We start from the raw sequence: 24,488 nt of genomic DNA on the forward strand, positions 1-24,488 counted from the left end.
AGTGAGCTCCAGGAGTTGGTGATGGATAGGGAGGCCTGGCGTGCTGCAGGCATGCACTCACAAAGAGTGGGACACGACTGAGCAACTGAACTGCCTGAACTGAACTGAAGGGATTCCTCACTCTTCTATGGCAAAAACTGCACTATGACATAAATTCCAAGTATTTAGATGCTGTATATTAACAACACCTACACCATTTTTTAACCAATGACCTACTGGTTCCCAGTCAGACACTTTCAAAGAACCTTCTTGTGGATACCAAGGACAACAAGTATAAATCACCATAAGAAGTTTAGTTAAGTCTGAATCAGAAACCTACAACCAGCAGTGGCAAGCAGAAAAGAAAGCTGACGCTTATGAGCAAGCTGTCAAGGACAGAGTTACCCACAGCGGAAAGCTAAAGTACCGCACATCTAGAAGGCTTCGTTCCGTTACTAGTCTTAAAGGCCACAGTTCCTACCTGGGAGAGCAGATGTCCTTTTCCCTCGCTCGGGTTTGAGCAAGCAAACCTTCACACGGTCCCTGTTCGGCCACCAAATGTGGCAGTCACACTGAGCTAATTCTCACAAACACACAGGATTATGACAGTGCAGGGAGAGTTCAGAAAAGAGCCACACAGAGAAAAAGCTGAGCGCTTATTTATTGGTAACTTATCTCATAATCTTTAACTAAGAGCAGTAAAGCAAGACAAAGAGCAGAACTCTGGGATTAAGGAAGCTACCTCCCAGAGGTCTGGAGGAAATCACATGAGAGTCCTAAAGAAAGGTCTTTGAAGATAAGGGGGATTGTTCTACAAGCAGAATAGTGTCTTGCTAATGCTGACAAGTCAGCCAGACCATCTAACTTAATGGCAGGGAAAGACCAAGCAAAGAAGGGAGAATGAGTAAGATTAAATTCCAGGAGACATTTCTGAGAAAGCAGTAAAACATGGTTCCCAAATAAACTTAACTACTTCTTTTAAGTATAGTGTTATGATTTTTTACACTTTCACATTTGTCATTATCTTAGAGACAAGAAAATTTCTTCCACATGGCTCTCTGCATTTCTGGAATAAGGACTATTCACAGTTTGCATGTGCTAACAGAAATCTGACCAAGATACATATCAAATGATTTTTGCAATTTTGAAATCTGAAATGGTGATTGTTTTGTTAGAAAACCAATTATTCTGTCATTTTCTATAAATTCCAATTTACTATAAATACCTGTTATGAAAAACACTTTCATTTTAGTTTAAGTAAAAGTACCAAGTTTGATGTTTTGTTTGATTCAATATATAAATGTATATCAAATTCTCCACATTAATGTTCAGTCTTATTACTAACTGGGTACAAATTATCAGGATTACATTTCTTTAAAAACATTTCTTTTCCACTGTCATTAAAATATACTCTGCAGTCATTTTAACACAAGAACATTTTATTTTAACATATAAGCACCCCTTCTTTCTTTTTTGAGACATACTGAAATATTTCCATTTGAAATAAAGTATCTTGAATTTACTTGAAACTAATCTAAGAAAGAGCAAAGTGGTAAAAGCATAGACAAAACAAGATTGACCATGAGTCAATAAATACCATTTGAATGATTAGTTCATGGGGAGTTCATTATGCCGTTTTGTCTACTTTTATATATACTTAATTTTCACCATTATAAATAAAAAGTCAAAAACAACTAAAACACATTAACCCACCACCAAAGTAACTAAGTACAATGGTATATGTAACTATTCAACTGCCAGATTTCCTGACACAATCAACTTAGTATGAATGGAAGTTTCATGGGCACAGAAACCTTGATCTTATTCACTGCCCTATTCCCAGCACTTGGAATATTACTTGGCACATGACAAATACCACATACATAAATTCAGTCTGCATCTCAGTTTTATACTACTGTTGGCATCACATGCTTTTTACCAGAAAAGTACAACACCTAATTAAAAATTTGATTACCCACAAGTCTGGAGGACTTCTGCTTTCAAAAGCTTGAGGTTTCCTCACTCCGATCCTTCATGCTTTAGACACATATCTGTATTGTAGGGCTTCCCTGGTGGCTCAGTGGTAAAGAACCTGCCTGCCAAAGCAGGAGACACAGGTTTGATCCCTCGGTCAGGAAAATCCCCTCGAGAAGGAAACAGCAACCCACTCCAGAATTCCTGCCTGTGAAATCCCATGAACAGAAGAGCCTGGCGAGATACAGTCCATGGAGTAGCAAAGAGTCAGACATGACTTAGTGACTAAGCAACACAATATCTGCACTGTAGCACTTACTGGTTTAATTCACTCACTGAATTTTCAATGAAATATTGATATCCCTGGGTCATTTCAATGGCTTTGGGGAATAATATGTCAAATATCTGAAGCTGGAACTGTCCCCAGAAAACTAGAACATATCACAGAATGTAGCTGAGACTGATCCTGTCTCTCTGGAAATAGTAACAACAAAATGAAAGTTCATGCAATTTTGTCCGCCAAGAGATTAGACACCTCCTAGAGTCAGACACAACTGAGCGGCTTAACTTTCACTTCACTTTCACGCATTGGAGAAGGAAATGACAACCCACTCCAGTGCTCTTGCCTGGAGAATCCCAGGGACGGAGGAGCCTGGTGGGCTGCCGTCTATGGGGTCGCCCAGAGTCAGACACGACAGAAGCAATACAGCAGCAGCAGCAGGGCAGCTCTACACACAGGACCATTACTAAATCAAAACTCAGCAAATGAACACTTAAGATTTTGCATCTAATATATGTAATTTTCACAGTTATACTAAAAAAAACTGCACTTTAGCTAATGATATGCATGTTTAAGTAGCTAATGGAAAATGTAGTGTCGTCCAGTCTCCTCTGAAATGCATCCCTAAAATCTGATGGACTAGGTGTACTTATAAAGGACAGATAGATGGATGAAAACATTTTAATAAAATGTTAATAGTTGAATCTAAATGATGAATAAATGGATGTTCACTATAAAATTCAACTTTGCTGTAGGTCTGAAAATTTTCAAAAGATAATGAAAAAAGTTATATTAACATGAACATTACTAGATGATAAAATGTGAGGTACAAAAAGAATTAAAAGTATGCAAGTGCACACTTTAAAAGTGTTTCATAAAATAAGAATGGAAAAAAAGGAATATTTCCACATTAACATAATTTTAGCAATATTATCTAGAATATGTAAATAACTGAACTGCTAAGTTTAGTAGACTTGATTACTTATTTCAAGTTGGATAAAAGAAAGATCTCTTAATGTTATTTGAGGTACATTTAAATTTGAGAATATATGGAACAAATATATGGACCGTATATTATCTACAAGATGTTAGAAATTAACAAACTCAAGTTCTGAATTCACTAAAAAATTTATTTCCAACTCCCTACAGTCTCCAAGAGAGAAATAACCAATGAAATGAACAGTACAAACATTCAACTAACTCAAGGAAAGAAATATTGTTATGTAACTATTTAATTATAAAACCTAATTATATAACTCAAAACTAACTGTGATAGAAAAAAATCTTTTTAATTTTTTTTTCCCCTTGGCTGTACCCTACAGTACGTGGGATCTTAGCCTCCCAACCAAGGTTTGACCCCAGTCATGGCAGTGAAAGCACCAAGTCCTAACCACTGGACTGTCAGGGAACTCCCCCAAAATAAAAATTTTTTTAAATGTTGCTGCTCATCACTACCCTCGATCTTTATAATGTTCACTGCCACCAAGATTAGAAAATCTTTTACTTGACATACATTTGTTAACAGAAGAAGACAAGTAGAAATAGACAGGACTACTTCAGTTCCAGTTATATTACAGTGTCCAGAATATAAACCATTAAATGTTTTGATCCTAGTTTCCAAACTTTATAACCCCTAAAAATCTGAAATAAGCCAACAGAAAGTGGACATTTTATGTTGCAACTTCATTACAATGTTCCACATTTTCTATCTGTTCCCTATCAGGCTAACAAGGTGGACTTCCACAACTGAAAACTTACTGGTGTCTAAAAGCCATTGTCACAAAACTTTTATCAAGGCTACAAAGTCAGATAAGCTCATAGAAATTACAGATTAAACAGAAAGCATATTTTTAAAAATAAAGGTCTTATGGACATCTAAAAGTTAAATGTGGATGTTCTGTCATAATCAATGTCCTTCCAATAAAAGAATGTGCATGTTTACATGCAGATTCTGTGTAATATACTTCTTTGGGCTTAAGTCTCCTATTTATCTACTCAAGTTTAAAACCAAATAAAAATTTATGTGAAGTACCTTACAAGTAACTTATTATCAAAACAGAGGAATTTTTAAGTGCTCTAAAGTACTAAATAATAACTGGTATATTTGTCAAGTTACAACTAAGGATAAGCTTTCCAATACTCAACTAAAATGTAATTTAACATTAGCACCAAAATATATGTCCAGTTGCCTTCTAGGTTAATCAAACTCAGAAGTTCACAAAATAGATACTTTACAACTGAGGACATACTAGTGTAGTAAGTACCGTCTAAAGTCCCTATTTGATGTCACATTTTATGTCACAGCAATAGTTTTTCAAACATATTTCTGGTGTATCAGCCTTGAGAATGAATGGGACAATGGGACAAACTAATAAAAAAGAGAGAAAGAGAAATGCAATAAAATCATCTTTTTTTTTGTTAGAGCAGAGAACCCAAACATACAAAATAAAATAGAACATTAACTTTCTCTATCTCAGACACTAGTGAGAGTGGGTTCTCAATTTTTGAAGGATCTGCTAAAGTTTTATATTTAGGGAAAAAATATATTCTATCCTTTCAACCACAACTGGGTATCATTTCTGCTGTGGCTCAGCCTCTTCATTCTTTCTGTAGCTATTTCTCTGCTCTTCCCCAGTAGTATATTGGACGCCTACCGACCTGGGGGCGCTCATCTTTCAAATTTTTACATGAAGTTTTATTGAGGTATGACATTCATCTAAAAAAGTATACTAACTGTAAATGTTATTATTGGATAAATTTTCACAAGGTTATCACACTGTGTAACTACCACCCAGATCAAGAAACAACATTCCTAGCATGGCAAAAAGCCTTTCTGTGCCCTCTCCCAGTCACTACCTCTGTCTTCCAAAAGCAACCTCTTTCCCAGCTAATTCTGCCTATCTTGAAACTTTATATAAAAGGAAACATATAAGACATACACTTTTGTTTCAGTATTGTTTGGGAGGTTCACACATGTTGCTGCATTTGATAGCAGTCCATTCTTTCTCATTGCTGTATAACTGCGCAATTAATTTATCCACACTGTTGGATATCTGGATTGTTGCCAGTTTGGAGCTTTTATGCACAATGCAGCTAAGGAACGATCTTGTACATGTCAATATTACACAACAATACAGTTTTTAAAATATTACTAAATGATCTCGTTTTGTAAGCAAATATTTTAAAAATTTTAATTATGATTTTATTAGGTCCAAGTAATAATTACAACTTTATGTATATTTCCAGTTTGTATCACTTAAACATTTTCACCTAAGAATTCTGCCAGTCCATGAAATGAGATGTGAATAGAAAATTACTTTTCCACCTAAAAGCAGGCAACAAACAACACAACAGCAGCAGGACTACCTCTGGCTTTGCCACTAAGAGAAATCACAGATATTTTTACATTATGTTACAGCTGTTGCAGATACCTCAAGAGTATCATTTACACTCATCACTCCTTTGAAACCACAGCAATGAAATCCCTACCATTACTTCTTGCTTGACATCTAAAACCTACTTAAAGAAGTATATACCACTATATCACAGATATGATTTTTAATAGTTTTAGGCTATAATAACGATAAGTAATAGGCTTCACCAGACTGCTAAAGGGTTCTACGTCACAGAGAAAGTTAAAAACCTCCATTTTTTTCTTAAACTGAAATGCAGGTGTAACATAAAAGGCAAAGGAATAATTTTCCAAGAGCCATCAAAGGAGTATAACATTATTGAGGGGAAAGGAAGGCTTTAAATTAATAACCATAATAAGTGTTCACCAGAAAATCTGTAGTGTATGATTCTTAGGGAGAGAGGATATGAGAATACAGACTTTACAGAGTAAGACAAACTGACTGGGGGAATGGAGAGATCAATCTAACGGAATTAAAATAGGAGAGGAATGAACTTGGATAAGGTCTGGGCATGTTCCGTGCTCCAAAAGGAGAAAAGCTGTCTGGATTCCTCCCCATCTAGGAGGAGCCTAGAAGCCAGAGAACTTAATGAAGTAAGACTGACCTTTAGATTTACAGTTGAATACATCTAATCTGATTTCACAGACACTTGTGTAAAAACGTATCTCCCTATCTGCTTACAGCTGATGAAATTATTTTAAAAGGAAAAAATGCCTCTGTTTCACTTTGACACACACAAAAATGGCATAAAATGAAAACTTTGTTTAGGTTTTACTACAACATCCTCATTCACTGAGGACTTCCCTCTCCTGCAATGCAGGAAACCCGTTTGATTCCTGGGTCGGGAAGATCCGTTGGAGAAGGGATAGACTACCCACTTCAGTATTCTTGGGCTTCCCTTGTGGCTCAGCTGGTAAAGAATCTGCCTGCAATGTGGGAGATCAGGGTTCGATCCCTTGGTTGGGAAGATCCCCTGGAGAAGGGAAAGGCTACCCACTCCAGTATTCTGGCCTGGAGAATTCCATGGGCTGTATAGTCCATGGGGTCACAAAGAGTCCGACATGCCTGAGCGACTTTCACTTTCCCTTTCCCTCACCTGACCTCTTGAACTCAACTGTCATCATCAGTGACTTCAGTGCTCAGTCACAATCTGACTTTAACTCTGCAAATAGGAATTACCTGATGAACTTTTAAACAACACTGACATCCAAATTCTAGCCACAAAGATCATGACTTCATTAGCCAGGGAGGACCCATTCACTGGTATTTAAGAGCTCTCTAGCTGAATCTAATGTACAGTGAGGACTGAGAGCCCTAATTTATATCACTGATCCAAAATCCAACCTCAAAGCTCCGTTAATCTCAACTCCAATAACCTTCACCCACCCTCATTCCTGCCACATACACTGAATTTCAGTACCCAGAACTGCTCCATTTTGGAAACATTACATTCCAAGATATTGATTACTTATCTTTCCGCCATACCTCGTCTTCAACCTCACAGAGACTTTCCTGTCCTTCAACCTCTCACTGCTTTCAATTCACTGTCTGTCTCACAGCCTTATTCCCTTTCCTAATCAGTCCATTCCACATAACATATTACCTCAATAATTCTTACCTCCCTGGGTCCATCACTCATCTTGCAATCTTAAATCAATACAACTTGCTTTCGCTGCTCCCAAATTGGTGCCCCTACAGGAGTTAAGCTTACAGAGCCTCAGCAACCGTGTTTTTGAGCATCTCTGGTCAGGAGATCCCGACACCAGCTACGCCAAAGCTTCAGTCCTGGCCTCAAGCCTCCCTCTCCCTCCACTGCTTTCAACAGATGACCTTGCCACCTCTTACTTCAGAGAAAAATAAAGGCCTTGAGATACGAACTTTCTCAAATCCATTCTCACACAGACAACAAGATTAGAGGGTCCTACCCATTGGTCTTTTGTTGTTGTTCAGTCATCAAGTCATGTCTGACTCCCTGCAACCCCAAAGCCGCAGCACGCCAGGCCTCCCTGTCCCACGCCATCTCCCAGAGTTTGCCCAAGTTCATGTCCATCCAGCCATCTCATCCTCTGATGCCCTCTTCTCCTTTTGCCCTCAATCTCTCCCAGCGACAGGGATTTTTCCAAAGAGTCATCTTTTCACATCAGGTGACCAAAATACTGGAGCTTCAGCATCAGTCCTTCCAATGAGTATTCAGGGTTGATTTCCTTTAAAATTTACTGCTTTGATCTCCATGATGTCCAAAGGAATTTTAGGAATCTTCTCCAGCACCACAGTTTAAAGGCATCAATTTTTTGGTGTTCTGCCTTCTTTATGACCCAGCTCTCACACCATACAAGACCACTGGGAAGGCCATAGACTTGACTATATGAACCTTTGTCGGCAGAATGATGGATCTGCTTTTCAACATACTGTCTAGGTTTGTCATAGCTTTCCTTCCAAGAAGCAATTGTCTTCTGATTTCATGGTTGCAGTCACCATCCACAGTGATTTTAGAGCCCAGGAAGAGGAAATCCGTCACTGCTTCCACCTTTTCCCCTTCTATTTGCCATGAAGCAATGGGTCTGGATGCCATGATCTTAGCTTTTTTAATATTTAGTTTTAAGCCAACTTCCTCACTCCCCTCCTTCACCTTCATCAGGAGGCTCTTTAGTTCCTCTTTGCTTTCTGCCATTTGAGTGGTGTCATCTGCACATCTGAGGTTGTTGATATTTCTCCTGCCTCTCTTGATTTCAGCTTGTGACTCATCCAGCCTGACATTTCTCCTGATGTGCTCGGCATACAGGTTAAACAAACATGGTGACAACAGACAGCCCTGCTGTGCTCCTTTCTAAACCCAAAACTAATCAGTTGTTCCATACCAGGTGGCTAAATGTCACTTCTTGACTCGTGTGCAGGTTTCTCAGCAGACAGGTAAGATCATCCGGTATTTCCATCTCCTTAAGACCTTTCTACAATTTGTTATGATCCACAAGTCAAAGGCTTTAGTGTAGTCAATGAAGCAGAGGTAGATGTTTTTCTTGAATTCCCTTGCTTTCTCCATGACCCAGCAAATAAGTTGGCAATTCGATCTCTGGTTCCTCTGCCTTTTCTTGTGGCTCAGCTGGTAAGGAATCCACTTGCAATGCGGGAGACCTGGTTTTGATCCCTGGGTTGGGAAGATCCCCTGGAGAAGGGAAAGGCTACCCACTCCAGTATTTTGGCCTGGAGAACTCCATGGACTGTATAGTCCATGGGGTTGCAAAGAGTCGGACACAACTGAGCGACTTTCACTTTCACTTTCCTCTGACTTTTCTAAACACAACTTGGACGTCTGGAAGTCCGTGGTTTGTGTAACACTGAAGCCTAGCATGCAAGATATTAATGATGAACTTACTAGCATAGGAGATGAGTGCAGCTGTCTGATGGTTTGAACATTCTTTAGTACTGACCTTCTTGGGAACTAAAATGAAGATTGACCTTCTCCAGTCCTGTGGCCACTGCTGGGTCTTCCAGATTTGCTGATATATTTGAGTTATGACACTGATAAACTGATTCCTATCTTAAAATTCACTCCTCCCCATCTTATTTAAACCAGCTTCTTTGCTTAGCAATAGCCTCTGGGCAGGTCTCCTGGCTTTCAATTTTAACAGCTCTTTAAGCCAACTCCCACTGCAGTGTGTTGTATCATTAAGATATTCGTAGCATGTACACACAGTGCAGAATAGTGTCATAAAGGTTTTATGTTGTAACTTTCTCCATGATTTTATCATCAGTATTTCCCATTGTTATCTGAAAATATATTTCCACATATAAATTTCTGTCTACATTTTAAGGCTCTACTAAGCTCTATAAATGTTATACTATTCAACACCCAAAATTGTTTTGAAGATTAGGAAGTTTATACCTCACTTACAGTAAGCAGGCACTAGCTAAATAGATAATCACAATAAATTATCATTTAAAGGAAGTCATCTTCTCTCTAAATATACCTTATTTTATAATCTGAAGCCATGTAAATGTGTTACAGAAGCTTTCACAGTGGCTCAGCAGCAGAGACTCCAGTATTTTGCCTGGCAAATCCCACAGACTAAGAAGCTTGGTGGGCTATAGTCCATAGGGTCACAAAGAGTCGCACATGACTCAGTGGCTAAACAACAACAAATGTGTTACATTTTAAAAAAATCTAACTAGAAAAGAAAAGAAAAAAGTAAAACAAACCCAAAGATATATATTCAGTTAATGGCATAACCACACAGAAAATCCTTTTAAGTATCCCAAATTTCTAATAGGATATATCCATACGAGAGTTAAGAGACCTAAAAAAAATTGTTTTAAAAAATAATCTGTACCTTTTCTCATTGCTGCATTAGTCCTACATTTTATCACTTGTTTATTCCAGGTAAACTAAAAAATAATTCTATCAAGCTGAAAATATTTTTAAATTGAGATATTTATTAGAAACATCAAGTCTATAAATCAACCTGGAAAAAATGACATTTGGTAATAATTAAATCTGCCCCTTCTGAAATATGGTAGGCCTCTTCATTTTTTCCACCTTAAATCACTTTAGATCAACCCCAACCTAAGCTGTAACCTAGCAGAAATGACAATCATGAAGGTGATATCACCCATCTAAGAGGGTTAGAGGATTTACTTATAGAAGCAAAAAACAACTAACATATAAACAAATATTTGTGCCGTCTGATGCTGTATAATGAATCCATAATATACTCATATACCATCACCATGAGCCCAATCGCCCTAAGCAAAAGTTTTGACAGCTTCTTGACCTTCTCCAGATCCTCCCTTGGATCTCTACAGAGGATTTTGAGAGACAGAGAGAGAGAACATACACCCATTCAATAAACATGAGTGCCTACTATGTGCCAGGTTATAAACACAGTGCTGGGAATAAAAAGCAAAACAGCAAGCTCCTTGAGCAAAGAAAAGGCCTGGCTCAAATCACTGACTCCCAGAGAAAGAAAGAGAAAAGCAGCGGAACAGCCAGAGCGGCCTGCTGCCCCTGAGCTGCCCTTGCTTAGACACTCTTTGTTAACACATGGTCTGCGTGTTATCAAATCTTGCATTTTCTTTACAAATTACATTCAACACAAGCCCTCCCTTTTAGAAATTTAAATAAGAAATATAAACTATAGATTTTCTACATAAACAAAATGTTATCTTATTTTCAAACTTTTGACTTTTAAAAGCTTGATCTATCCCCATTTCAACTAGTTTTGACAGAGAAAATTCACTTGGACGCCAGGTTTTGAATTATTCTAATGTAAGAACAACTTACACTGGGGTGACTTCGAGGAGGTACTCTTTCTCTTGGAAGTCTTTCATAGTCATATCGTCCCTCAGACCACATTTCATCTCCTTTGTAAGCCACTAAAGAATAAAAAAAGAAACCAGAGAATAATGGGTTTTAGGTTACTAGGAAGTAAGTAAGAAAATGAAAAGGTAAGTTATTACATTCTGATACAAATATTTTCTAGAGACACTTAAGGGGGAATAAATGTAAGTGATCAAAAGGAAAAAAAGAATAATTACAACAATTCTTCAAAAATAATTTTGAAATTTTCTTTAAAAAAAAAGTAATAAAAAGTCCCACCTTTCTTCAATTTCCAAGGCTATGAAAAGCTTCAAAGACCATATTCCCATTAACTATGGGAAGATTCATACTACCACCAGTTTTCCATTCTCATAGAGTGAAAATTATAAAAGATTCATTTTAATGAGTAGTATGAGAGGCTTATCAGCAAAGCTGAATGATGTGTACAACAGCAGCTTCATCTTTTAATATCCTTAAAAGCTTACTGTCTCTGTACATCCAAAGAAGTGGTTTTACCTGGAAAAAACACTAAACAATCCTGTGAAAACATACTCAACAACCCCTGAAAGAAACCACTCTTGATTTTTTTTCAACTCTATAATCTCATTTCAAGGCACCTTTGTAAAATTTGAAATTAAAAGTTCTGCCAGCATTCTTCACATGTGGGGCTGCAAAGAGAGACTCCTACTTTGACAGAGAGCTGACACATTCTGGGTAGAGAGCTAATGCAGTGTGATAGAGTCCTGATGAAAGAGCATCTGTGAACAAGATGTAAGTTATTTACATAAACGTTGACGCCATGGTTGAGTAGCTGGCAAATGTCTCTGTAAAGGACCAGACAAATACTTCTGGCACTGCAGGTCACAGGTCTCTGCTACAGCTGCTCAATTCTGCTATTTTTTAACAGGAAAGCAGTCACAGGCAACATATATCAATATATGGGTGTGGCCACGCTCCCAAAACATTCTATCTACAAAAACAGGCAGGTAGCCCCAGAGTAGATGACAAATGTTTAACAGGATAGAACTGGAAGAGGGTAAAGTACTCATGCAGAAGTACAGATCTGTGAACCATCCTGATGAGTAGACAGATGATCTTGAGCAAGAAGCAAAATGGGACAGGTACCAAGTTTGGGCCTTTTAGTACACAGAAAACAAGGCAACAAGTCCACACGCACAGTCCACAAATCCGTGAAGAAGAAAAATATTTCAAAGACACACATCAAGAGATTTTTGGTGGTTCTTTATGATGAAATACTAAGGAGGAGAAAAAAGAATGGACATCCCGTTTTGGCAGCACAGGACTGTAATATTTTAGGTTAGTTTAGGCTAAGGGAAAAATAAAGTCTGGAAGATGAGGGCAATATTTTTTAACACTACCATAGTACAATCAACCTTAATTCTCTCTGTAAAAAAAAAACAAAAAACTATAATGTGTTCTAATACAAACAGACCAAATAAAATTAACTAACCAAAGGTGCCAGGGGAAATCTTTTAAGTTATAAATTAGCTTTTACTATTATGCATAAATTAACCTTAATTCCAACTCTATAATCAGACATTATTAACAATGTTATTTCAAAGTAAACAGTCTTTCAGGTAGAAGAATTGATGGAAGCTTAAAAGGAACTGTCAACATTACTTCTTCTCTCCTACCTTCAGTAAAAAAAGTTTCAGTCTAAACAATGAGTTAGGTTTTATCCTACTTAAGATAATAGTACACAGAAACAGTAACAGCAACAAACTGAAATCAAATCACAGGGGAAAAAAAAAAAACCCAGCTACCCTAAAGAAAAACAGATATATGACACAGTTCACAAAAGAAAAGGAATGCAATTGCTTAATCTTTTGAGAAGATGCTCACCTTTCTTCAAAATAAAGATGAAAACTAAAACTATAATGGTGTACCCAAAGCTCTGCAAAATCAACCTGTTTTGATGAAAGTAAGAAAAGTGAAAGTGAAAGTCACTCAGTGGTGTCCAACTCTTCGTGACCCCAAGTTCTATACGGTCCATGGAATTCTCCAGGTCAGAATACTGGAATGGGTAGCCATTCCCTTCTCCCAGGCATCAAACCCAGGTCTCCCGTATTGCAGGTGGATTCTTTACCAGCTGAGCCACCCAGGAAACCCAAGAATACTGGAGCGGGTAGCCATCCCCTTCTCCAGCAGATCTTTTGGACCCAGGAATCAAAACCAGAGTCTCTTGCATTGCAGGCAGATTCTTTACCAGTTGAGCTACCAGGGAAGCCCAGGGTAAGGAAAGCAACATTCATGCATTAATGAAATATAATTTGGAACAGACTAGAAACAATTTGACAGTATCTATTAAAAATATTAAATATACATATGCTTTTGACTTGGCAATTCCCATCTACATATACTTGTCCGTGTGCATGGCAAAGACTGAAAGCCACCTAAAATGTCCCTCAGGAGGGTACAGATTAAATGAAATATTATACATTCATATAAAGTAATTCTATGCAAACCATGTCAAGGAAAAGTAATATCATATATAACAACATAGAAAGACTGTCAAGATACACCGCTAAGTAAAAAAGAGCAAAGGGGAGACTAACATGTAGAGTATTCAGACACCTTGGAAGTAAAAAAGCAGGATATGAATACACACATGCTATGCACAGACTACTCCTGGGAGTATAAGCAAAAGAACATAACCGTGCCTGCCTCTGGGGAAAATGAGATGGCTGAGGTATAGGAGGGTAAATATTTTCACTGCATGTTTTACACACTTTAATGTTATAAAAACAGATAATTGTTTTTAAAGGTCCTGAAAATCATTCAATAAATAAAATATGTCAAGTGATGGCAAAAATTATAACTATAAATTAATGAACTAAAGGAGAACATAAGGAAAAGTAAGATTTTGTAATTAATGAGAAAGAAAAACTACAAGAGCTCTAAAGAAATACTATATAGTTTCTTAACAAGATGCAATACTAAATTACTGAAATCTACTGGCTTCCCACACCAACAAAAATGTATGAATAATTACTATTCTACTTACTTGAGTCCTTTCAGGAATCAAATTTAAAGTTGTCAACAATTTCCTGTAGGTGGGGGGGAATACAGATGTAAGGATTTGTGTCTGTACATACCAATAGAGAAATATAATTAAACTTCCATTCATTTGTACAAGCTCTCAAAATAAAAAATTATGTGCTTTAATAAGCAAAACTCCCTTCAAACACAGCTTTGAAAATAGAATATATTATTTTGACCACCAGAGGCCACTCAAGTTTCATAATAACAACAAAATTTTGTTGTCAAGAAGATTTCTAGTCCCAATTTTGCCAACTGAGAGGTGGACAGGGTATCTCTCTTATCCTTTCTCTGAAAGGACTGCACTAGATGCTGAAGGTCATTTTCCCCCAGAACACTAGCTTTAAAGCATCGCGCATATTGAAAGAAAATCTGACATCCTTTTAGTCTGGAAAACCCTACATTTTTATATTGGTAGTAAATGGTCCCATCTTCAAAAGTAATCCCAGTATCAAATCAATAATCATCAGCTCATCAAAGAACACTCAATTTATTAGGTGTAAGTTTGAAGGAAAACTTTTAATGACTTTCCCTCAAAATATACAAAGTACATTGAGCAACCTCACATAAATATGAAAAAAGAAGAAAAAAGGCATATATGACTTATGATGAAATTTGCAAATATCTCAAATATTCTTAACTTTTAAAAAAAGTAACTAACTCTACTCAAGGCTCTAGCTGTACCTACCACTTTGCATGAAATTCAAAGGACAGAGGAGTGGGTCTACTAGAAAAATTAGGCTCACCTAATTTCTGTACAGAAATTTTGAGAAGTGCCTCACTAGCTAAGTGAAGAAACAAGACTGTATTTATAGTCTTAAATGTATAGGTCGCTCTTGATCTCTTGATCTAGCTCCCTTTTACTGCCTGGCAGTTTGGAAGACGAAAAACAAAAATTTTATTGCAATTACCTCACAGTATTGCTACTTTAATTAATCAATCCACAACTTACAGGAAAAAAAGCAGCAAACAGTGAAAGTAATTAACTTTGATGAAGCCAGCAACTGGAAATAAAGCAGCTAGAACAAAGCAAAAATTAAGAAACAATCATACAGAAAGTCAAAATAGCACTGTCTAGAATATACATCATCAAGAGACAAGAGACCAGTTAAATTCCTTTGTGGAAGAGCTGAGTGTAACGAAATGAATCACGGAGTTAAAATCCAGAGACAGGAAACAAACTTAAAAGCAAATTTATTAGATAGATAGTTACTGTTTAATAGGTATGTTATTTCAGTTTGGGGAGATGAAAAGCACTGGGCGGTGGTGATGGCTGCACAACAATGTGATGTACCTAATACCACTGAATCCTATACTCTAATGGCTAAAAAGGAAAATTTTGTGTATATTTTATTACAATTTTGTAAAAAAATTTAACATGAATTTATCCAGCATCAAACTTTCAACTGAATTTGCTGAATATATCTCCTGTAAGGCATCAAACTGTATTCTGAACTTAATTTCTACTAGAAACAAACAACATCCACAAACAGCTAGATATTACACTACTATTACCAAAACTTCAACTCCTACAGTGAAATCTATGACAATGTTGCATATTTGACTTCATACCTAATGATGCCCCAATATTTACCTTATTAGGAGCTATAAAACAGTTTCAAGTAAAACTGGTAAATAAAGTAAATTCTCTTTACTTTAAAAAGTTGACAATTTTTTAAAGATCTTAATTTAAAATTTCAATTACTGTAATTATAGGAATAATTTTATAAAAGGAAATTAGTTTCCTTTACAAATAAAAATACATATTTGTCTATATCACTGTGAATAAATATAAACATTAGCCTATAAAGCAATCTCTTATAATCAATTATTTCACTTTTTTAACTTATTTCTTACTAGTGAATACACCAAAATATTAATATTTTTAGTGAATATGCAGGTATTTAGCTTTTAAACATTCTCTTCCCATACCTATTGCTTTTATAAAACAGCAATAACAAAATATAATCTTTATTATCTAAATTACTACGTATTTCCGAGTAAGTATATAAAATAGTAGAGCACAAAACAGTGGTGAAATTAAACAGAGCTTTGGTGTAGCAAAATAATTAGCTTCCACTAGTAGAAAACACCCCTTTCATTCTTAAGAAACCTATGTAAGTGGGAAACACAGAAATACAGACAACTCCGTAGGCAACAATGTACTGTTAGTAAAAAAGAACAGAAGACATAGTTTGATGATTACCTGCAAAAGAAAGGAAAACACAATGGGCTGTAAAGAAGATGGACTTTAAGCTGGATTTTAAAACAACAGGAAAGGGAAAAGGCATCAGAGCAGGAGGATATGATGAAGGTAGCGTAGGGCAATGAGGGAAGAATGCTAGTATCACCTTGAATTCAAAGAGTTTGTGTGTAATTTCTGAAGCATTTAAGAATAAGTGATGTGCATAGCAATCTTCAAAACAGAGGCAGATGTTTATGACATTACCCAGATTTAGCCTATTGACCCATTCTGGAATTGAAGCTCATCAGCTAAATTTAAAGGAAGGCACTCAGACTCCCAGCAAACTGAAGTGATGATGTTTACTTACCTGTCATCACTTCACTAACCTCCACCCATTCGAGGAGTATCAGAAGTACTCTAGTAAAGTTCTCTAACCCAACACCCCATGAAAACTGAAGAATACAACAGAAAAATGGAAGGACCCTCTACGTCACAATTAGGCAGAGAAAAGAATTAGAATTCAGTGTGGGGAACATAGGCTTCAGAAGTTTGCTAATAACCGATACTCCCTTTTATGGATCACAGCCTTGTCGTGGGGAAGGGGCTTCTGTAACTCAACGAAGATAGGAGCCCCACCATGCAGGGCCACACAAGACGGACGGGTCAAGTGAAGAGCTCTGATCAGATCTGGCCCACTGGAGGAGGGAATGGCAACTCACTCCAGTAATCTTGTTCCAAGAACCACACGAACAGCACAAAAAGGCAAAAAGACGTGACATCAAACAAGAGCCCCCAGAAAGGAAGGTGGCCAACACGGAGAAGAGCAGAGGGCAACGACCAACAGCTCCAGAAAGAGCGGAGCTGCTGGGCCAAAGTGGAGGCAACGCTCAGCTGGGCTGTGTTTGGTGGTGAAAATAATGTCCAATGCTGTAAAGAAGAACACTGCATGGGAACTTGGAATGTTAGGTCCATGAGTCAAGGTGAACTGGATGTGGCCAAGAAGGAGATGGCAAGTGTGAACATCAACATCCTGTGCAATCAGTGAACTAAAATAGACAGGAATGGGTGAATTTAATTCAGATGACCATTATATCTACTACTGTGGGCAAGAATCCCTTTAGAAGAAACAGAGTAGCCCTCATGGTCCACAAGAGAGTCAGGAATGCAGTACTTGGGTACAATCTCAAAAATGACCAAATGAGTTCAGTTCGTTTCCAAGGCAAACCATTCAAAATCACAGTAATCAAAGCCTATGCCCCAACCAGTAATGCTGAAGAAGCTGAACAGTTCTATGAAGACCTACAAGACCTTCTAGAACTAACACCAAAAAAAGATGTTAGTTCTTTTCATTATAGGGGATGGAATGCAAAAGTAGGAAGTCAAGAGATCCATGGAGTAACAGGCAAATTTGACCTTGTATACAAAACAGAACAGGGCAAAGGCTACCAGAATTCTGCCGAGAGGACACACTGACCAAGCAAGCACCCTTTTCCAACAACATGAGACGACTTTACACGTGGCTGTCACTAATGGTCAATGTCAAAATCACACTGATTATATTCTTTGCAGCTGAAGATGGAGAAGCTCTACATAGTCGGCAAAAACAAGACCTGGAGCTGACTGTGGCTCTGATCATCAGCTCCTTACCGCAAAATTCAGGCTTAAATTGAAAAAAGTAGGGAAAACCACTAGGCCATTCAGGTATGACCTAAATCAAATCCCTTATGATTACACAGTGGAAGTGACGAATATATTCAAGGGATTAGATCAGGTAGACAGAGTGCCTGAAGAATTGTGGACAGAGGTTCATAACACTGTATGGGAGGCAGTGACCAAAACCATCCCAAAGAAAAAGAAATGCAAGAAGGCAAAGTGGTTGAGGATGCTTTACAAAATAGCTGAGGAAAGAAAAGAAGCGAAAGCAGGGAGAAAGGGAAAGATATACCCAACTGAATTGATAGTTCCAGAGAATACTAAGGAGAGATGAGGACTTCTTCAGTGAAAAATGCAAAAAAAAACAGAGGAAAACAGTAGAATGGCAAAGACTAGAGATCTCTTCAAGAAAACTGGAGATATCAAGGGACTGTTTCATGCAAGGATGGGCACGATACACAACAGAAATGGTAAGGATCTAAACAGAGGCAGAAGAGCTTAAGAAGAGGTGGCAAGAATACACAGAACTATGCAAAAAGATCTTAATGAAACATATAACCATGATGGTGTGCTCACTGACCTAGAGCCAGACATCCTGGAGTGTAAAGTCAAGGGGCCCTTAGGAAGTACTACCATGAGCAAAGCTAGTGGAGATGATGGAATCCCAGCAAAGCAATTTAAAATCCTAAATGATAATGCTGTTAAAGTGCTGAACTCAGTATGTCAGCAAATTTGGAAAACTCAGCAGTGGCCACAGGACTGGAAAAGGTCAGTTTTCATTCCAATCTCAAAGTAGGGCAATGCCGAAGTGTTCAAACTACTGCACGACTGCACTCATTTTCCATGCTAGTAAGGTGATGGTCAAAGTCCTTCAAGCTAGGCCTCAATAGTATGTGTACCAAGAACTTCCAGATGTACAAGGTGGGTTTAGAAAAGGCAGAGGGACCAGAGATCAAATTGCCTATATCCACTGAATCATAAGAAAAGCAAGAGAATTCCAGGAAAACATCTACCTTTGCTTCACTGACTATACTAAAGCCTTTGACTGTGTGGACCACAATTTTCCACAAATTGTGGAAAATTCTTAAAGAGACGGGAATACCTGACCACCTCACCTGTCTCCTGAGAAATCTACAAGTGGGTCAGAAGCAACAGTAGAGCCTTACATGGAACAACTGACTGGTTCAAAACTGGGAAAGGAGTACTCCAAGATTGTATGTTGTCACCCAGCTTATTTAACATAATTATATGCAAAGTACATCATGCGAAATGCCAGGCTGGATGAGTCACAAGCTGGAATCAACATTGCCAGGAGAAATATTAACCTCAGATATGTAGATTATACCACTCTGATGGCAGAAAGCAAAGAGCAACTAATGAGCCTCTTGATGAAAATGAAAGAGGAGAGTGAAAAAGTTGGCTTAAAACTCAACATTCAAAAAATGAAGATTATGGCATCCATTCCCATCACTTCATGGCAAATAGATGGGGAAACAATGGAAACAGTGGCAGATTTATTTTCCTGGGTTCAAAGATCACTGCAGATGGTGACTGCAGCCATGAAATTAGAAGACGGTTGCTCCCTGGAAGGAAACCTATGACAAACCTAGACAGCGTATTAAAAAGCAAAGACATCAATTCATCGACAAAGGTCCATACAGTCGAAGCTATGGTTTTTACAGTAGCCATGTACAGATATGACAGCTGGACCATAAAGAATGCTGAGTGCAATATCCTCCTGTCAAACTATTTATGCTTTTATTCCACAGGTAAGGCATTAGAGAAAGATCTCTCTAGTCAACTTCCAGTATTAAATACACTCAGAATAAATAGCTTTCCCTCCTTCCCAAATGCATTTCTTTCACTCTTTATATTCATTCAATAACTGATGTGATAGCAAACCACGGTGAGCAATTAGGTCACATTTCAGGCCTTTGCACTGGCAATACCCCACCCAGAATGCTTTTCTCCAGGTATTTGCATGGTTAACCCTCAGTGTCACTTCCAAAGTCGTCTTAATGTCACTTTTCTACCAGATTCCCCTAATTTTGCTATTTTTTTTATAGCACTAATCATCTAAGATACTAGATAACTCTGATGTATATTACTGGTCCCTTGCTACTAGGAATGTAAACTATAAGAAATACATTGTTAATTTATTAATATCAAGCACCTAGAACAATCCATACAATGTATGTGTTCAGTATCCATAGAAAATATGTTAATGCTGGTAACATGCCCTCTTTAGATAAATGATTCCCACATCTCCACTTCCTTTCAAAAGGATATCTCACAGCACCTCCAATTCAGTATGCCTTCATACTACTCAGAAACCTGCTTCATCTCCTGTCTTCCCCATTTTGGTCAGTGACACCATATCAGATAAACAAAGGCCCAAATCAGAAACCTGAGTCACACAAGAACCAAAACTTATCATATCTCAGTTAACTAAAGCCAATTACTTCTATCACCTCAATATATAAGGCACGTGTCCTTCCCTATCCCAGCTATCAGTATCTTTGTTCATATCCTTTTAGTCTAGTCATTGGACCCCCCAACAGTAAAACCCTGGTCTCCTTGCTTCTGATGTCACCTCCTACATCCAGCAACTACAGCAAGAGTGTTCCCATAAGACAACTAGTTTAAAAATCTCTCGGTGACTCCCCATTTCCTAAGAATGAAGCCTCCACCTAAACTTGAAAATGGCTTTTTTTTTGACTTTTATCCTCTCTCCAGCTTCACCTCTTACCAATTCCCAGTCTCCTGAACCTCCAGACATATCAAACTACATTTTGTTCTGCAAGTGTGGCACTATTTCTCATCACCCTATCATGGCAAGCCTTTCTCCTGCCTAGAATATCTTTCTTCAACTTATCTGTCTTCACTCTCTACTCTTTCTTCAGGATTCAGCTAAAATGTAAGATTTTCTTATATTCTCCAGAAAGAGTGAAAAGTTTCTTCTTCAGGCCTCCTAAAGCACTGCTATATTAGTACTATATAATATAATATTCAATTTACTTTCCTTCCTCTCCTCCCTCCCAAACTAAACACCACAGCAAAGGCAATGACTGTGTACCTCTCTTCTATTGTTTAGCAGAGTAAAGAGAAAGTGAAGTTGCTCAGTCGTGTCCAACTCTTTGCGACCCTGTGGACTGTAGCCTACCAGGGTCCTCTATCCATGGGATTTTCCAGGCAAGAGGTACTTATTAAATATAGGCCAAATAAACATATTATTCATATGACCACTACATGAGCTATTCTGGAGAACCTAATTATTGGCTTTTATCTTTTGGTTATTCAGGAAACTTCCAATGAGCACTATTAGATTATGAGTCTTATCACACATCTCATGACACTAATGCCACTTCATTTTGAGCAAATGGTACCAATGAGAATCCTTTAGCTCCAGCACCTAAAGCAGTGATTCTCAACCCTGTCTTCATATGAGGATCATCTAGAGAGCTTCAAAAAATACTTACATCTTATTCTCTAAAATCCCTATATAGTTGGCTGGGACTTTTTTTTAAATCTTAAGCTTGTTTCACCTTAGGATCTGATCCATTGATGTTAAAGCAAGGTAAACATATTCCTGATATTCTAAATTAAGTTTTTAAGTGTCGACCTGAGCCTAAAAATTACATAATACTATTTCTACTTGAAAATGTTTAAAATTCCAGACATCTAGAACAAAAATAAATTTTAGAATATAAAGTGTATGAGGAAAATAAAAACACTGGATGTCAACTAAAATGGTCAAAATAAAGCAAAGAATCCACAGAAATTAATCACTGCTCAGTGCTCAGAGAGAGATAAATACAGGCAATGGCCATTTTAAAAAGCCAAGAAAATTTAAATATAATCAAATATAAAATCACTTAAATGTGGATGAACAACAGTAAATGGCAGAATCCGAGAAAACAGAATGGAAATGTGCCTAAGAAAGATACAAATGATGAGGGCAGAAGATTCGCTTTGCAAAGGAGCAGAAATGAGCCTGCATAGGTACTTAACAAGCTTTCATTTCCTCCCCTGAAGTAGATATTATCCCTCCCATTCCAGAAAAAAACACAGAGGCTCTGAAAAGCTCAAATCTCAGAGGCTTAGGGAGCCTAGAATCAGACTCAGACCTGTATGACTTTAAAAGCAAAGCCTTTCCCACCATATCACACTGCTTCACAGAGCAAACAGGCATGGGCAGAGAGAACAAATCCAAAGGCATTAAACGGCACAACAAAGCCAGAAACTAGACAAGGAGCTCCCTGTAGGCTTTTAAACCTAGAAACAAAGTGAGATGAAAATGTCATTCCAGAAGATTAACCTGAAACTACGCAGGATGGATTGAAGGCGAAGAAGCTAGAGGAAAGATCGCTGCTTGCTTCATAATGAACGCGATAACTCAGTACTGTTAAAGTGCTGCATTCTCTACTAGTGCCACATGTCACTTGACTTTTCACTGTTTTAAGAAAACTTCTTAAGTATTAAATACTTAGTAGTAGCTTCTTGACTGTTCCTTGTAAGTGAACAAGTAACGGAAATTAATAGGCAAAATTATCAGATGTTTGACTGAGCATAATACTGTCAAATCAAAACCTCATTTCACATATGGATAAATGTTACAGTCTTAACTGGTCAGCCTCCTTCCTGTCTTTTACCCTCCATTCCACACTTATGACAGACACTCAATTAACCATGCTAAAATTCATAGCTGAAGTCTCCCTGAACAAGAAGCCTAACAGTCTACTAATTAAGTGTAACAAATCCAAACGTCTCTGCCCTTCATATGCCCTCCTTCTGTTATTTCACCTAGCCTCCTGTTCTCTCCACGCCTGCCTCCTCACCGTGTCACAAAGTAATAAACACTACCCTAGAGTAAGAACACTTACTTCTCCAACTGGAATACTTCTTTTCGTTCTCCCACTCAATTTCCAAACATCCATCAAGGCCCAGTTCAAATTCTATTATTCTCCAGAAAGCCCACTTCTGAACCGTACAACACTTAAAACAGATTCCAAACCAATGACTAAGAAGCCACATGTGACTTGTTTGGCCCAGGTTTCTTTTTTCTTAATAAAACATTATCCCATTGACCACATTTACAAAGTAGGAGATAGCCTCTTTAAGAAAATGTATCTCCAACTTTCCTTGAAAAGAACTGGATGCTCTGGCACCATGGGAGCACACAGTCACATAGCCAAAGCAGCTGTAGCTGAGTAGCAGCTGATGCCTTTTGAAAGATTTTTTTACATTTTAAAATCAGAAGATGACATCAACTACCTGAATTCTGAGACTGTATCTGCAGCAACTGCAATGACTCAAGAAATTCTTGACTGCCTATTAGGCTCTGGATTTACGGAAGTAAACAAGACAAATACAGTTCCTCCCCAAAAGCCTACCTTAGCAGCAAAGACAAAGAGATAAGCAATCAGGATACATCTGACAAATGCTACTAAAAGGCAAGTAGAGAGCACTTCGCACATGGCAAGGGTACTTAACTCTGTCTATAGGAGATGAGGAATACCATGCAGAGAAACTGACTAAAACTGAGATTTTTAGCAGATGTAGGAATCAACCAGAAAGGGGTAGGCGTGGGATAAGGAAAATCAAATGTGGCAGAGAAAAAAGAACTTTGCAAAGACACTGACAGAAGAAAAAAGCATTAGAAATTGAAATAAGTTGAATATGTCTAGAGCCATGAAAAAAAGTGTTAATTGCTCAGTCGTGTCCGACTCTTTGTGACCCCATGGACTGTAGCCCTCCAGGCTCCTCTGTCCATGGGATTTTCCAGGCAAGAATACTGGAGTGAATTGCCATTTCCTTCTCCAGTGTATCTTCCCAACCCAGGGATCAAACCCGGTTCTCCCACATTGCAGGCAAGATTTTTTACCGCCTAAGCCAGGAAAGCAAGAGCCATGATCCACCCACAAATGCAGGGGTCAGAGAAAGGGCTCAACTGACAGGCCTGGAGGGAAAAAACAAGTATTAGAGTCAGGAGATGTAAGAAAATTTCCATAAAGAGGTTGAATATGCTTGAAGCAGAGAAGAAAGGTTTCAGAGAGCACAGTTCCTGTGTTGAGGGGTGAAATGTGGGAAGAGGGTTGAATATGTAAAAGAGTTTGTTGAGCGGAGAAGAAAGGTTTCAGAGAGCACAGTTCCTGTGTTGAGGGGTGAAATGTGGGAAGAAAAGGAGGGAGAAGCAGTGATAGCCTAATAAAGGGAGAGGGAGGGCGCATAGCGCAGCAGGGGTATGAGGGTGTAGCATAGAAGACCAAAGGGCTTACATCTCGGGCGGTAACCAAGGATAACAGGGATGTGAAGCATGGCAGTTTTGGCCGGTCACAAGTTTGCCAAAACAATTAGTCCCAGCGGTCCCCTGGCGGACGCGGAGGCCGCAACAAAATTCTGCTACGCCCTGGCTGCATTGCACTTCCGTCTCTCTAGAAGACATCAGCTTCGGTCTGGATTGATCGTGCAGACTCCACGAGAGGCTCTGAGTTCCAGGCTGCTGGCACGCAGGCTCTCAGGGAGTGGGTTGTGCGTGTGCTGGCGGGTAGAAGTTAAGTATAAACCACCCTGCATTATTTTCTGGTGTTTCTGTAGGAATGATGGGCCTGTTTACTGCCACTTAAGAGA

General features: G+C 38.2%; 1 protein-coding gene across 7 annotated transcripts in view; it reads right to left on the reverse strand.

Moving 5' to 3' along the window:
* The window catches only part of PPHLN1 (periphilin 1), a 150,283-nt gene that overhangs the window by 125,116 nt on the left and 679 nt on the right, over positions 1-24,488 (reverse strand). For 5 of the 7 annotated variants that reach the window (XM_070454553.1, XM_020903223.2, XM_020903221.2 and 2 more), the window contains exons 2-3: positions 13,986-14,028; positions 10,925-11,016 (exon numbers count right to left, since the gene is read on the reverse strand). In XM_070454553.1, coding sequence (XP_070310654.1) covers positions 10,925-11,016; position 13,986 — 93 coding nt within the window. In that variant the 5' untranslated portion in view covers positions 13,987-14,028. Of the gene's footprint in view, positions 1-10,924; positions 11,017-12,823; positions 12,889-13,985; positions 14,029-24,488 lie in introns of all 7 variants that reach the window. The other 2 variants (XM_070454552.1, XM_020903226.2) reach the window with 2 other exon arrangements.

The sequence above is a fragment of the Odocoileus virginianus genome, chromosome 24 (assembly GCF_023699985.2).
Source record: "Odocoileus virginianus isolate 20LAN1187 ecotype Illinois chromosome 24, Ovbor_1.2, whole genome shotgun sequence".
Classification (NCBI taxonomy): domain Eukaryota; kingdom Metazoa; phylum Chordata; class Mammalia; order Artiodactyla; family Cervidae; genus Odocoileus; species Odocoileus virginianus.